The 15,795-nt window shown below is 39.6% G+C and overlaps 1 protein-coding gene across 1 annotated transcript in view; it reads right to left on the reverse strand.

Moving 5' to 3' along the window:
- Window positions 1–1,708: 1,708 nt before the first annotated feature.
- The window catches only part of MET (MET proto-oncogene, receptor tyrosine kinase), a 111,829-nt gene continuing 97,742 nt past the window's right edge, over window positions 1,709–15,795 (reverse strand). Inside the window, exons 18-21 of the mRNA XM_059396524.1 lie at window positions 14,624–14,733; window positions 13,278–13,443; window positions 4,017–4,153; window positions 1,709–3,908 (exon numbers count right to left, since the gene is read on the reverse strand). Of these exons, the coding sequence (XP_059252507.1) occupies window positions 3,698–3,908; window positions 4,017–4,153; window positions 13,278–13,443; window positions 14,624–14,733 (624 nt within the window). The 3' untranslated portion in view covers window positions 1,709–3,697. The remainder of the gene's footprint in view (window positions 3,909–4,016; window positions 4,154–13,277; window positions 13,444–14,623; window positions 14,734–15,795) is intronic.

Consider the following 15,795-nt stretch of genomic DNA (forward strand, 5'->3'; position numbering starts at 1 on the left):
TTTGAACCAAATTGGGTAGGTTAATAATGTAAGACGTTTGTGAACATTTGATGTGTTTTACAGGTTGTATGTTCCTTCTCTGTGTTTCTTTAAGGATGTAATCTGCTATGTAGGTCAAAAAGAACAAAAATATAATTGATGCCTACATGGTGGAGTGAAAAATCCTGTAATTAAAAATTCAGAGTGGGGCACCTGGATGGCTCAGTGGGTTAAGCCTCTGCCTTCAGCTCAGGTCATGATCTCAGCATCCTGAGATCAAGCCGTGCATCGGGCTCTCTGCTCAGCAGGGAGCCCGCTCCCCCCACCCCCGCTTGCCTCTCTGTCTACTCGTGGTCTCTTTCTGTCCAATAAATAAATCTTAAAAAAAAAAAAAAATTCAGAGTATCAGGGTGGCTCAGTCAGTTGGGTGTCTTACTCTTGATCCCAGGGTCGTGAATTCAAGCCCTGTGTTAGGCTCCACACTGGGCATGGAGCCTATTAAAAAAAAAAAAAAAAAAAAAAAAAAAAAATAATAATAATCAGAGCATCAAGCAAAATTTGGTAAAGGAAGATCCTTTTATCCTTCTCCCTAGAAAGGTCCTACCCTCCCCAGGCACTGTTCACCAATATCATGCTACATCAGTAATAACAGCATCTGTGGTGGTTTAAAGTGATCAAGGACAGGAAAATCTGGCTTCAGTTCAGCACTTATTTCAGAATCTACTAAGTGCCAGATACTAGGAATACAAAGACAAGAAGTTCTTATCCTTCAGGAGCATGGAGTCTGACTAAATTTCTTATAGAAGTGCATTTTTTGGCTGGGAGGGAGTTTGGCTGTGTACAAGGAGTGAATTCTCTCATAAAGGATCAGCCCCCATGTATGTTGCAGGCACCAGTTTAATTTTGGGTCTTTTGTGAAATCAGATTGCTCCAAAGTGCCACATGATTTTTAGATGACCGAAGTATCATATCTGAATTCCCTTACCATTCCAAGAATACTCACAGAGATAACCTGGAGGTATGTTCTCTAGTAGCTGGGGGCTCCTGAATGTTGTCAACCTATGTAAATAAAAGAGTAGTTTTAAGGGGCTAAGAAGGCCTCTTTCCTTCAACACCCAACTAGATATCTCTGAGCCGGCTACGGGTTTTTTTTTTTTTTTTTTTAAAGGAGAATCTTTTTTTTTTTTTTAATTTTATTTATTTATTTGACAGACATCACAAGTAGGCAGAGAGGCAGGCAGAGAGAGAAGAGGAAGCAGGCTCCCTGCTGAGCAGAGAGCCCGATGCAGGGCTCGATCCCAGGACCCCAGGACGATCCCAGGACCCCGGGACGATCCCAGGACCCCGGGACCACGACCTGAGCTGAAAGCAGAGGCTTTAACCCACTGAGCCACCCAGGCGCCCCCAGCTATGGCTTTTTCGCTTCATTGTTATACCTCTGGTCCAAGGCTGTAGCTTGCTGAAGAGCATCACACTAATAGGAGTGCTCAAGCACTTGTTGAAAGACAGAGAAATGTGGGTGATTTGGCAACTTGCGGCAGACCATTCTTAGAAAGACAGATCTTCCTGAGATTCAAGGATGCAGATTCCTTTAGCTGCCCAGGAATTTACTAAGGTTCTCATATATAGATGATCTTGATGCCACCAGATGAAATCAATCTTAGACTTCCTCTGTCATTATGTAAATGGAATAGATAATCAAGCATGACTAGCAATAACCAACTCTCAGTAACAAGATGATACATTATTTTAATTGTATGATTTATCAAAACAACAACTATTAACATACAAAGTACCATTCAGCTCGACTGCAGGTAAAGGCAGTGACAAGTATCTAATGCTTAGAAGAACCACTTACTCTCACAATCTGTCCAGATGCATTAACCTAAGGACATGTTTATAAATAGCAAACATGATTTTCACATTGCATCTTTCTCAAGCATATGTACAGGTGTGTCGTCTTGTTGATGGGTTGTTTCCACAAGCTCTTTCTGTTTTTGATGCATCACTCTCTGGATATTAGTAGAGGTATTTGTTTCTGCAGAGTTTTTTGTTACCCACCATTTGCAATATTTGTGCATCAGTATCACACTTTACTCTTCTGAAACAATATTTAAATTGGATATATCTCAACCGTACAATTCCTTGTGTCTTCTGGTAAAATCCACCTCTGTCAAGGAGTATGGGTTGTAATCGCTCTCTTGCAACATCAGCCCAGCTCTACTATTGGGCTTCAGTGTAACACACCCTCTTTAGAGCCTGCTGCTTTAACCCTTGGCTTCAAGTCCTGGTGATGTAATGAGGGTGGGGTGTACTGGCAATCAGCACATTTCCTTATCACTATTTACAGCCATTGAGAACTATGCTTTTAGTAATCCAAGCCTGACATACCTTTTCTGAAATGTTCACAGTGCAGTATATTTGTGACCTAACAAATGTTTTCTTATATCATTAAAAATAAAAATTTTTATAAAAATATAATACTTTAAAAGTCTACATTGACAAAAACAGAGTATCCTGTGCCACATGCACTATACAGTAGTAAGCACAAAATCCCACAGAACAAAACATTACAAAAGTCCTGCCCAGAATAACTGTTCATCCAGGTGAAATGGCCAGAACTTTCAGTTGCTTTTATTTCCCCATAAAATATGTTTTGCTTCACACAAAGCATGTCCTAATGAAAAACTGGACTCCCCGAAAGTTTTATTATCTCCAGTTGTTTGTGAGGTGGGGAGCTGCCACCTGAGAAAGAGGCTAATATTTCCAGTTCATTGACCCTTTCTCTGCCCTACATGAGCCATGATAGGAAACAATGAACCTTTTAGTTAGATGTATTCTGCTTTAACAACATGCTGAGTTACCTTTAAAAACACCTATTGCAAATCACTTGTTTTCTTTTCAGAGTCGTCATAAAAAAAAAAAAATAGACAAACGATCTAAATGTCCACAATCATCAGAACAGTATCATTCTCAGTTGATTTCTAAATGACAACTAAGTTTTTCATTGTGACTAAGCTATTTTATGAGAACCTTCTTAATGTCATCTATATACAATACATAAATGTCCCTATTAATTTATAGACACCTTTCATATCCTGCCATTTTGAAATGTTCACTGTGTTGTCTTTGGATATTTCTCCATTAAAAGGAATGTGATACAAAAATTTAAAAGGGAATGTTTGCCTAATGGGCAAATGACAACATCAGTAATAAAAAATACTAGTTACCATACAAGTCATGAAAGTTCTTTGAAATACTTAAATCGCAAATGAATGGCTTGGTACTGAGGCCACATCTGTCCTGGACTTCACCATTTCTTCTGAATTTTCTGTGACCAAGAAGTCCTCAAAATTCATTGCCTCTGTTCCTCATATGGAATCATGTAGGATCCTGATTTTTTAAAATTTCGACCTGGAATTCAGGTTTTGGCCTGAAAGCACAGGAGCATCATCACAGCTGTGGGGTTTCTGTTGGTCACTGGCCCATGGTACAAAGCTTCTGGCTCTGATGCTCTGTCAGCTGAGAAATTTGCTAGAGTCCAGTCATTTTAAATAGCAATATAAAGTCCTATAATAGTGCAATCTTGGCAAAAGCAAAAATATCTGGTGCCCTTTCAATGGCCAGGCAGTGAAAAAAAAAATTGAACAAAGTGTAGACTATTGTTTGGCAAGTTCTGTGATGCTTCTCAGAAGGGGGCTTGTGAGGTATCCATCTGTCATGTGTCCCCCTCGCCATCAATGATATCTTGTGATGACAACAGGGAAGGGTATGGAGCAACACATTTGACATTCACATAGGTAGCGTTCACATGGACGTAGTGCTCCCCAATGAAAGTAGAGAATATTGCTGATATCCTGGAGACCAGTTCAGAAAAAGATGGGCGCAGCTCAGCTTTAGGATGCCAGCACTTGAGCATCACTTCATATCTATTTCAAAAAGGAAGAAATGCTATGAGAGACATTGTAAAGGCAAGCGTTTTGGTAAAAGTCAAGAACATAGGAATGACAGAAGATTCTTTCGAAATTCCTACTTACAAGGGATCTGGGCAGTACTCGGGTTGTAGGAGCCTTCTGCCTTGCAACAAGTAAACTGTTATGTCAAAGGTATTGACATCAGGATAAGGTGGTGCTCCTCTTGTCATCAGTTCCCAGAGGAGCACGCCAAAGGACCACTAGTCAAACAATGGAAGGGAGAATCCAGGTGAGGACTGTGACCGTATGAACGTGAAAGGTGATTAGTAAGTCTTGATAACTTACTAAATTTGCCTTAGTATATTAGATTAGTAAGTCTTGATAACTTACTAAACTTGCCTTGATAACTTACTAAATTTACCTTAGTATATTCAATACTATTGGTTGTTGGTGCAAAAATTTCCTTAAAGGCAATTAGTAAGCTGTACATTTTATGATTACACCAGAATTAGATAAGGTTTAGATTATAAATAAATGCAAAGTTTTTAAAAAGAATATCTGAAGTCCACATGATGACTAAGATTTCATCTGTAGTTAGTACAGTACAGTTTCTAGGTTCTTAAAGGGTCAAAGCATTACCATGTTTCTATCCTTCTCCTTTCCAACAGTTTCACTACAAATTTACATTACTCATAAAAGAAGAAGATGAAGAAAGCTTTCCAAGATTTAAATTTGTTAAGCTTCTGAATGAATGTGAATACTCTTTTAAGAAATGTGACCATAAACAAAAAACCCAAGAAACAAAAAAGAGATGTAACCACATCTAACTGTTGATGTTAAAAGGCAAACTCTAAGTCAGTGTAAGTAGAAATCCATATTAAAAATCAGAAGTGATAAAATTGCTAGGCAAGAAGGTTCTCTATAAAACTCATTTCAATAAAATAAATGTAATTTAAAAATGTTAAAATACAAGATTGATATAAAACAGCTGTATTAGTACTTGGTAGGAATATTGTAGGGAGACAGAGAGGTTACGTGACGTGTTAGAAATTCCCCCAATAAATGTGAATTCATACCGATATAAACATTTAAGAGTTCCTAATTCTTGGGTCTTACTTGGTCTACTAAACTACACTAAGTATGCAATTTCTTGATTTAGAGCTACTCAGAATACACTAGGTCATGCATATTATCTCCTCCTGGACATGTGCCAAGGTGAGATGACACAAAGAGAGTACTTCGGCATGTGTCGGTCACCCCTGGCCAAAGACCCTGGAAATCAGCTCTTCCTTAGCAACATGTCTAGGTCACTCACAGACTAAGAACCATATGGGGGTTGAAATGAGGCCCTGAGATAAAGGAGGTTTGGAGGGAAAGGAGAACACAGACCAGATAGGCAGATCAGGAAAATCGAACATTGAAAGGCAAGTGCAGCTTCTAGCATTCAGCCAGGAGAATAAAGCATGTCTATCTGAACAATACCACAGTCTGAAAGAAACTAGGTAGATATTGTAGTTGCTGATACAAATCTCCATTAATGGTGATTTTGTTTGCCCAAGTGCAAGAACTCTTTAAGGCCACTGACTACCTTGATTTAAATAGAGAAAATACTCTTTCCCAGGTGGGAACTAGATAACTTTGCTGTCCCCTGAAGTCTCTCAAAATCTGAGTTTCCAAAGACTGAAAATCTTTATGAGTCACTTCTGACAACTTCACTGTGTTAACCTTTAAGTTCCAGAATTTGCATTAAAATTTAAATCAGTTTAACAGGTATCTACTGATAGTTGGTGCACAGGTAGGTTACTGTCCAAGTTACTAGATGGGCCTAAGGTTGATTTAACAGGGTTAAATCACTGTCACATATAACCAACTGTCATATAGAACAGTAAGACAGAATACCTAACACAGAGCAATAATAGAAAAGAGGTACAAATGCTGTGAAAAGTCGGAGATAATAGTGGGGTCCTGAGAAAGGCTTCAGAAAAAAGGCAACAATAAAGCAGATTTGGAAGAATGGGGAGCATTTGTTTTCCAAGTACATAGAATGTGAGGACAGGAAGAGTGTTCTGGATGGAGCGAATGGGCCCAGTGGTGAGAGAACAATAGGTCACTCTGCTTGATGTGTGGAGGGGAGGTACACCAGGGATGGATAAGGTTGAAACGGACCCTGTTGTGGGGGTTTCTGAATGCTGAAAGTGGGTTAAGATGAAATGGATGAGGCGTGCAGTTGAGCTCCCTGACCTACCTGTAAATACTACACTTTAGACAAATAGGAGAAGCCCATTCACATTAGAAGATTGCTGGAGGGAGTGTTCTGAACAAGAATAGGTGAGGGGTGCTACTGCATCTTGGCAACATGGAGTCCAATGAAACTAAACTACCAAATTAGGGTATATAAGCCAGGAACAGCCGTCATGTCCTTTAAGAAAAGATTATTTTATTTAATCCTTACAACAACCCTGTAATGTATTTGGTTTTGTAGATGCTTTAAGGATGAGGAAACCAAAGTTTTGAGAGGCTGATTACTTGTCTGTGATTAGGTCTCCTAACCTATAGCCTAGGATGTAGGTGGGTCTAGTGGCAAATTCACAAAAACGGGGGCAGAGCTGGGTAAATTCCTGAGGAATTACAGGATTGGGCACTGTCTGGGAATCAGAGGAGGGTTGGAAGAGTCAGGGGATAGGAGTGGTGAAAGAGAGAGGCAGCTTGCAGGGAAAGCACAGTACTGCCTACAATAGCTTGGGACTGACAAGGTAGTGAAGGAAGAGAATGAAGCTGACCTAGAAGAGAGAGAGAGGCTGGGGGTGAGGAAGGGAGAGAAAGAAGGAGAAACAAAGAAGGGGAAAGGGAGAAGGGGAGGAAGAAAGAGAGGGAGAGGTAAGTGCACTGTGCATTAGGAATGATGGAAAGAAGTCAGTTTTAGTTTCTAGACAGGAGAGCTCTGCCATTCATGTTTACTGTGTGGATGGACCAGCCCTTCTGAATATCTGAGCACTAGCAGTGGGCTTGTCTGAAGAATCTCTGCTTAACTTTATCAAAGGTGAAGATGGAAGAAGTTATTAGACATGAGAAACAAAGTCATAAAAAGTGATAGAAAGTGACATAGCTGAGTGTGCAAGGAATGGAGACAGCCAGCTTTGAGGAATAAAGATTGGGTAAACTGAGATAGAACACATTTTGTAAAAAACCCACAACTGATTAAAAAATGGATAAATTCATAAAATTTTATCAACTGATAAACTGATAACATTTTCAATAAAATTTAAAACTTCTGCTCTTTGAAAGATACCAGTAAAAAAAATGAAAAGGCAAGGCACAGACTAGAAAAATATATTTGCAAAAACATGTATCTGATAACATGTGCCTGTAATCCAAAATATATAAGGAACTCTTAACAACTCGATAATAAAGAAACTGGGGAAAAAATCAAATACTTAAAAAAAATGGGGAAAGGACTTGAGCACACACTTCACTAAAGGAGACAGAAGGATGGTAAATTAGCACAAGAAAAGATGCGTAATGTTATTAGTCATTTGGGAAATATGAATTGAAAAGAAAATGAGACACCACTACAGCCTACTAGAATGGCTAAAACTCCCAAACTGACAATGCCAAGTGCAGGTGAGGATGCTGAACAACTACAACTCTTACATATTACTGTTAGGAATATAAAATGATATAGGTACTGTGGCAAACAGTAGACAGTTTCTTATAAAGTTAAATACACACTTATCTTACAACCCGGTAATCCTACTTTACCCGAAAGAAATAAACCTTCACACACAAATCCTTTAAGCAAATGTTTAGCAATAGTAACTATGTATAAGAACTGCTTTAAACTGGAAAGAACGCAAATGTCCTTCAAACTGGTGAAGGGATAAACAAAATGTGGAATATCTGTACAATGGAATACCACTCAGAAGTAAAAAGGAATGACTTACTCTGTTGTGAAAAACGGTATGGAGATTCCTCAAAAAATTAAAAAATAGAAATGACTGAAAAAAACACTACCATATGATCCAGCAATCTTCTGGGTACATATTCAAAGGAAATGAAATCAGCATCTTGAGATATTTTCACACACATGTTCATAGCTACATTATTCACCATAGCCCAGAGATGGAGGCAACCCTAATGCCTATCAACAGATGAATAAAGAATATGTGGTATATACATATAATCTAATATTCTTTAGCTTAAAAAAAATCCTGTCAGTGGATCTTGAGAACATTATGCTAAATGAAATAAACCAGTCTCAAAAAGAACAATTACCACATGACTCCACTTGTATGAGGTATCTAAAGTAGTCAAGCTCTTAGAAACACATAGGCTGTCAGGAGGGGGGAAAGGGGAGTTATTCAATGGGTACAGAGTTTCAGTTTTGCAAGATGAAGAAGTTGTACAGATCGGTTGTACAACAACATGTATCTAGTTAACACTACAGCACCATACACTTAAAAATAGTTGAGATGGTCAATTTCCTCTTCTGTGTTATTTGACACAATTTAAAAAAAAGGGAGAACATCTAGACACACTGATACTACTGATACAACATGGATAACTCACATGCATTATGCTAAGTGAAAGGAGACAGATTCAAAGGCTATCTACTATATGACTCCATTTATAGGACACCTAGGAAAGGTAAAACTGTAGAGACACGAAACAGACCAGTGCTTTCTAGGCCCTAGGGATAGGCTAGGGGTTGACTACAAAGGGCACTGATAGAACAGTTCTATATCTTGGCTGTGGTGGTGATGTTCACACAACTGTAGGCATTCTTCAGAACTTGATGGACCATACATTAAAAAGTAGAGTTGGTATATTGCATAATGAGGATGCCATTAATAGAAATAAAGAAGTGAAGAACTGATAGTTGGCAGGAAAGAACTGGACTTTGAACAGGGTAACTTTGTGATGCTGATGAAAAAAATCCAGGAAGAGAGATTCAAAGGCAATTATAGAATGGTTGAAATGTTGAGGGAGGTTGATACATAAAGACCTCTCTCCACCCAAGGAAATTCCCGAGTGACAGTTGCATGTAGGATGTGAGAGAAAGAAGAGAAACCATCAAATCTGAAGAAAACATAACCCAGAAGCAAAAGGGAAACCAGATGGTACAGTGTCCCAGAAACCAGAGGAGGAGAACATTTTGGGAAGGAAGAGTTTGACACTGTTAAGTGCTGACATGGGGTGAAAGAGCTTGCTGATTGAACAACCGAGGAGTCAATACTGACGCTGATGGCTGCACTCTGTACAAGAATGGGTATGAGAAACTGCGGAGGGACACTTCTACCTGGTTTGAATGGGCTTCAAGAGAATTTCAGATTTTAGCTGAACTCCATTTGGACATTTGTGAGAAAGTGGACCTTTCCATAAGCAGGCAAGTTTTTGCTTATAGGAAGCTCTCTACGTTCAAGCTTATCACATGCTTTTGAAAATGTTCCATGTCAACATTCAAAAGATTGTGCTATCTTGGAAATTAAAGCTAATACAAATTTGTCCATGCAGTCAATAACCATTTGCCAAAGCAGCACTGCACGTGGATTACTCTTGTTCCCCCTTTATGTAGTAGAATACAACATCTTTCAATGAGAGGGAAAGAGACATAGCACTTTGTATCTATAGAAGCCTCCATAAATTTCCAGTCAGGTATCAGAGTGACAGTTGCTGTCTGAGAAGTGCTGGCCTCTGTGTTGTGTGTACGTGTGTGGAGGTAGTAATGTGTGTGTGGGCTTGTCTAAAAGCTCAGAATCGCAACTCTTACCTTAAACATTTAAGATTTCATCAGATTCTTTTTTTTGTTTTGTCTTAAAAGTTTTGCTGAGATGTTATTTATGTATTATAAAACTTGCCATTTTTTAGTGTGGGTCAATGATGTGTAGTGTACTTATTTGTGTGGCAATTGTCACAATTCAGTTTTTAAAAAATATTTTTAAAAAGATTTTATTTATTTATTTGATGGAGACATAGAGAACAAGCAGGGGTAGCAGCAGGCAGAGAGAGAAGCAGGCTTCCCGCTGAGCAGGGAGCCCGATGCGAGACTTGATCCCAGGACCCTGGGATCATGACCTGAGCTGAAGGCAGCTGCTTAACTGACAGAACCACCCAGGCACCCTAAAAGATTTATTTATTTTAGAGAGAGAGAGAGAGAGAAAGAACTTCAAGCAGGTTCCCCACTGAGCATGGAGTCTGAGGCCAGGCTGGATCTCATGACCCTGAGATCATTACCTGAGCCAAAAATCAAGAGTTGGCTGCTTACCAGACTGAGTCACCAAGACAGCCCCACGATTCAGTTTTTAGATGAATTCCAGTATCCCAGAAAGTTCCCCATGCGTGTTTTTAGTCAATCTTTGCTCTTGCCCTCAGACCCAGGCAACCCTTGATCTATATTTTTTGTCTGTCTAGATTTGCCTCTTTCTAGAAATTTCATATAAATTGAATCATTCAATATACAATCTTTTGAGTCTGTCTTCTTTTGCTGGACCTAATAGCTTTGAGGTTTATCCATGTTATAGCAGGCATTAGTTCCCTTATAGTGCTGAATGGTATTATTCCATTGTGTGGAAATGACATGTTTTACTTATCCATTCACCAGCTGATGGACATTAGGATTGCTCCTTTTTTTTTCTTATTATGAATACTAATATTATGAACATTCATGTTCAAGTCTTTGTGTGGGCACATGTTTCCATGTGCTTATTGCTAGCTATTCATATATCTCTTTGATAAAAGGTCTATTCAAATCTTTTGTCTATTTAAAAAATTTGAGTTATTTTGTCTTATTGAGTTGTAAGGGTCGGTCTGGTTCTTAATGGCAGACAAACAGTCCGGATGGAACGTATACTCTTTGAGGACAGGTTAATTCTCCCTACCTTATACCTTCACCTGCCACCATCACTAACATGTTCTGAGCCTACTTCTTTAGCACTCATTTCTTTGATCTCTTTCAGAATCTTTCAGGATCAAAATCCCAGGTGTTACACTCTAGCATGTACTATTACATTCTCTCATTAATCGTAGCCACTCCGAAGTCCCATCCCTCCACCAGGTCCTGCAACACATTTATTAAAAACAACTCCCAGTCACTCAACTTAGTCTTTAATGTCTTCCCCACTTCCTCAGGAACTGAAACTCTGCTTTCACTTGAAGACCACAGTGTCTTTGAAACCTGCTGACTCACTGGGAGGAGGGTAGATGACTTCTTGCTTCCCAATGCCACACTCAGATCTCTGTCCCCTGTCACCTCTTAACAGCTGCCAGCCCTTTCTCTTCTGAAGTCTATGCTCTCCATTATTATTATTTTTTGCCTACCTTGTTTGCTGATGTTGCCAGTTTACATTTTTTCCCTTTTCAATTCTTATCTTCAAGGACTGAAAATTCATATTTCTCTACCTCTATACATCACAGTCCTCTTGACTTACTACGAGCAAATAGAGTAAGAATACTCTCTATCCCATTCAACACCTAGGCTCCTCAACCCACTCTAGAACTCCAAATCATTCAAATCACTCAGTTTTCAAGGCTGTTTTTGTGTACTAAACAGCACTGGATCCTGATGAGAATACCCCATTTCTTCCTGAAACTTTCTCTTCCTCTGGCCCTCATGACAGCCTCTTCTAGGTCTCCTACCTCTCTGCTTTTCTCCTTCATTTCCTATGCATAGGTTCTCCTGAATAATTGTTTTTGGCCGCTAAAAAGTCTAGTTCTACCTGTGACCTCTGCTATGGAATTAACTGTGGACCCTCTACCCCCATTCATATATTGAAACTCTAATTCTCAGAGTGAGTGATGGTATTACGAGGTGGGGACTCTGGGAGATAATTAATTTAGATGAAGGTGGAACCCTCCAGATGGCATTGGTGCCCTCATGAGAGGAGATACTGGAAGCTTACTCTTACTCTTTCTCCTGCATGAGGACACAGTGCAAGCCAGGAAGCAGGCTTTTGCCAGAACCCGACCATGCTGGCACTGTGATCTCACACTTGTAGCCTCCAGAACTGTGAGAAATAAATGTCTATTGTTTAAGCTACCCAGTCTGTGGTATTTTGTTATGGCAGCCCGAGTTGAATAACATAACTAATTAGGCTGTCCAAGCTGCAGAGCCACATTTCCAAATGCCTAATGGACATTTCTGCTTGGATATCTCACTCCCAAGTCAGACTCAGTAAGTTCAAGCCTCAACTGGTATTTTCCCCCCTCATCCAGCTTTTACTCCTTTGCTTCACATACGTGTTATTGCATTAGCATATAACTTTGCTAATTTTTGACTTTTATCAATTTCTTGCTATGTATTGTTGTTATTACCTCTGAGATGCTTTCCCTTCCATCTCTTTTCTGTTCTACATTTTCTGTATTATTTCAAGTTCTTTCTGAAATTTCATCTGCCTGCATCTACTCCTCTCAGAACACCTTACAGAATAAAGAAAGACTACAGTATTGTCTGATTACACTTTAATGTTTCCACATGGCCAGAGAAGAAATTCCAGACTCCCTAGTTCGCTTTCCAAGAACCATGATCTAGTATGAATATATTTTTCCCAGTTTATCCTTAGAACTTCCCCCTGTGCCTTCTATTTTTGTCAAATCATCCACTGCTTACTGTTTCCTTAGAACTTTAAAAATGCATATACTTTCCTGCCCCTTGGCCTCCCCTGGATTAGTAACCATTTCACTGCCCATTTTGTCCTCCTTTAAGGCCTATACCAAGCACCACCTCCTCTATGAGCTGGAAGGGAAGTAAGGAATCTGGCTGCCCACCAGAATCTCTCCCACCCTCAGGTCTCAGTGCATGCCTTTTGAAGCTTGTTCTATGCGAGGATGATCTTTGTAGATAAAAAAGGGCATGTTTCTAGATCTCTCTTTTTTTTAAAAGTAGACTGCCCGCCCAACATGAGGCCTGAACTTACCACCTGACCCTGAGCCAGCCAGGCACCAAGAAGGGCACATTTCTAGCTGGGTGCAGGAATAATGCCCTCACTGCTAGGCTTGTCTCAGGTATGGCTTTCAGAGTTCTCGAGGTGCATTTTAGCTGCTTTTGAGCGATGAGTGGCTGCACTAACCCCAAGTCTACTTTGTGTGACAGTTATTGACGGACATGCCTTCTCTTCCCTGCCGAGTCAAAGTTCCTGGAGTACAGACTTCAGGCCTGGTTCAGCTCTGGGCTTCCTAAGGACCTAGCATGGTGTGCTGCTAGACAAATGTTTTTTGATAAACGAATTTATGAAAACAGACTATGGGTTAGACAATCAAGGTGATTTATACTTATGAAGAAACTGAAACAAAAGTTTTCCTTTTGTGAAAAAATAAAATAGCCATAAAACTACTAAGAATGTTGGGTATGATAGTAAAAGAGGAGAAGGCCAGGGATGATCAGTACATTACCACATCTGACTTGGTGGTAAACTTCTGAGTTTGCAGACTTTCTAAAGCCATCCACTTCACGGGCAGCTTGGCACCTGTTTTGTTGTGTACACTATAGTATTCTTTATCATACATGTCTCTGGCAAGACCAAAATCAGCAACCTTGACAGTGAATTTTTCATCCAGCCTATGGAAAGAACAAAAATTATTACTGGTGGCTGAAACAGGATAATTTACAGTGATGCTGAATATCTACAGGTCAGAACAATAGCTTCATATCTGAAATCCATAACTTTTGCAGAGTCATTAACACTAAATTACAACAGAATTCTTGAATGAAAATGCTCACCATTTTTATTACAAATTCAACAGGTCAAGGAAAGAGATCAATGAATGATGTGGTATAAGAAAATCCCTTTTGCTTTAATGGTGGTAAAGTTGGTCCTCCCCCTCCTAGTTTTCCTTGTTGCTAAATCAAGGATGCTAACTGACTCCCCCTAGCAATTGCAGATCTCTGCTTGTTATTTTACTAGTAATACTCAGCTTCTACGGGGGAGATATGACAGAGGACTTTTACTCTACTTTTTCTTTCTCAGATGGGCTAGGTTATTACATAAAACTCATATATCCCACCACTGTGTAACAGAGAAATAGGATACGTAGTAAATCCTCTAACAAAAACAGCAAGGCTCAACAAAAACCAATTTCCGCTATCTGAGGCTATGTATCCTTTGTTTAAGCTGGCTTTTATGTAGTTATATTGACCAAAACCAAGGTAGGAAATTAATAGCACAGCTCTCTCATTCACACATACCATAAGTCATGAATCAGTGCTATGTGAGGAAAGCACTGAATCCATTACAAACTGTTGATTGTTGAGTTATACAGCCCAGGCAGCCAGACACAAATAAAGCTCTTTGTATATTCATTCCCAAATACCATTTTTGGTATGGCTTCTGCAGGCTGACTTCAAATCCAGTCTTAGGAAGTTGCAATATGTTGGTATTTTTGTTACCAGCCCTCTCCTTTTCACTGTAAAATGCTGAAGATCAAATTCTCCCTCCCAAACACTAATGCAGTGTGAAACCACAACATTGGGGGCTACTGGTGGGAAGGGAAAAGAAAAGCAAAAGCACAGAACAGCTGTTTAAGACCCCCTCTGGAGAACTCCTTTTAAATTCTCCACTTGATAAAGCCTGAAAGCCCCGCCTACCTCCCCAGTGCTTACATATCAGATTTAAAACTATAACGGATATAAAGGACTTTTGCATAAGAACTGAAAACATCCTAACTAGTCTTCAACAGTGGGAAACAGATTCCTCTTTGTCACTTAATTTGGACCGTGGGCCAGAGATTCTTATACTTACATACAGTTTCTTGCAGCCAAGTCTCTGTGGACAAACTTTTTGCTTGCAAGATATTTCATGCCTTTGGCTACTTGAAGACCAAAGCCAATAAGATCTTTTACAGTTGGGTTCTGCAATCAAAGGGAATAGAAAACACATTTAGCCAAGTATCTGATGATCTAGCTATGATCTCAGAATTCTGAAATGTTTATAAAAATTATTTTGTTTCAACAGTAACTTGTGCCTTGTTGAGGGCAGCAATCGTTTATTAGATATTTATTATTTGCAAAGCACCAGGCTAGATGCTTTTGTGAATTTTGGCTAATCCTTATACACTTCTGTAGGATGGATTCCATTTTTCAGATGGGGAAATGAAGTGCTTTAAAGTTATTCTGGTATGGTGGGGCCAATAGATGGAAGACCACTGCCATTGAAAAGATAGCTAATTACTCACAATTCCCAAAGGAATGGGGCAAGCCATGCCAAGCAAGGCCACAGAAGAAAGCACCACCAGGGTTTGTCTAGGAAGCAGAGGGAGCAAGGGGAAAACACAGGCAAGAGGTTGTTTTGTGGTTTCTGAGGGAGGGTAAGCAGATTTAGGACTGGGTAGTTTGAATAATTTCAGCAGGTTCTGGGTTGTAGGGATTATCTGCAGTTGTCTGGTACCTGGCCCTGAACAGGTGGATAGTGTCTCAGAATGTGAGAGTTCTTTAAAGGAGGTGATTGGGGTATGGGCTCTGGATTGGTTGGTTTGCTTCTGAAAGAAGGAAGTTAAGTTGTTTACTATTTTTTGGAATTTGCTAGTTCTGGGAAAAGCAAGCCCTCCAAAGTCAGCAAGGGACCAGAAGTGAGAGCATTAGAGATATACAAGGTTAACCTAAAATTTGTTTGGAACCATAAAAGACCCCGAATAGCCAAAGCAATTTTGAAAAAGAAAAGCAAAGCTGGAGGCATCATGATTCCGGACTTCAAGCTCTATTACAAAGCTATAGTGATTGAGACAGCATGGTACTGGCACAAAAACAGACACATAGATCAATGGAACCGAATAGAAAACTCAGAAATGGACCCACAGCTGTATGGTCAACCAATCTGTGACAAAGCAGAAAAGAATACCCAATGGAAAAAAGACAGTCTCTTCAACAAATGGTGTTAGGAAAACCGGACAGCCACATGCAGAAGGATGAAACCGG

This window comes from Mustela nigripes, chromosome 4 (genome assembly GCF_022355385.1).
Source record: "Mustela nigripes isolate SB6536 chromosome 4, MUSNIG.SB6536, whole genome shotgun sequence".
NCBI lineage: Eukaryota > Metazoa > Chordata > Mammalia > Carnivora > Mustelidae > Mustela > Mustela nigripes.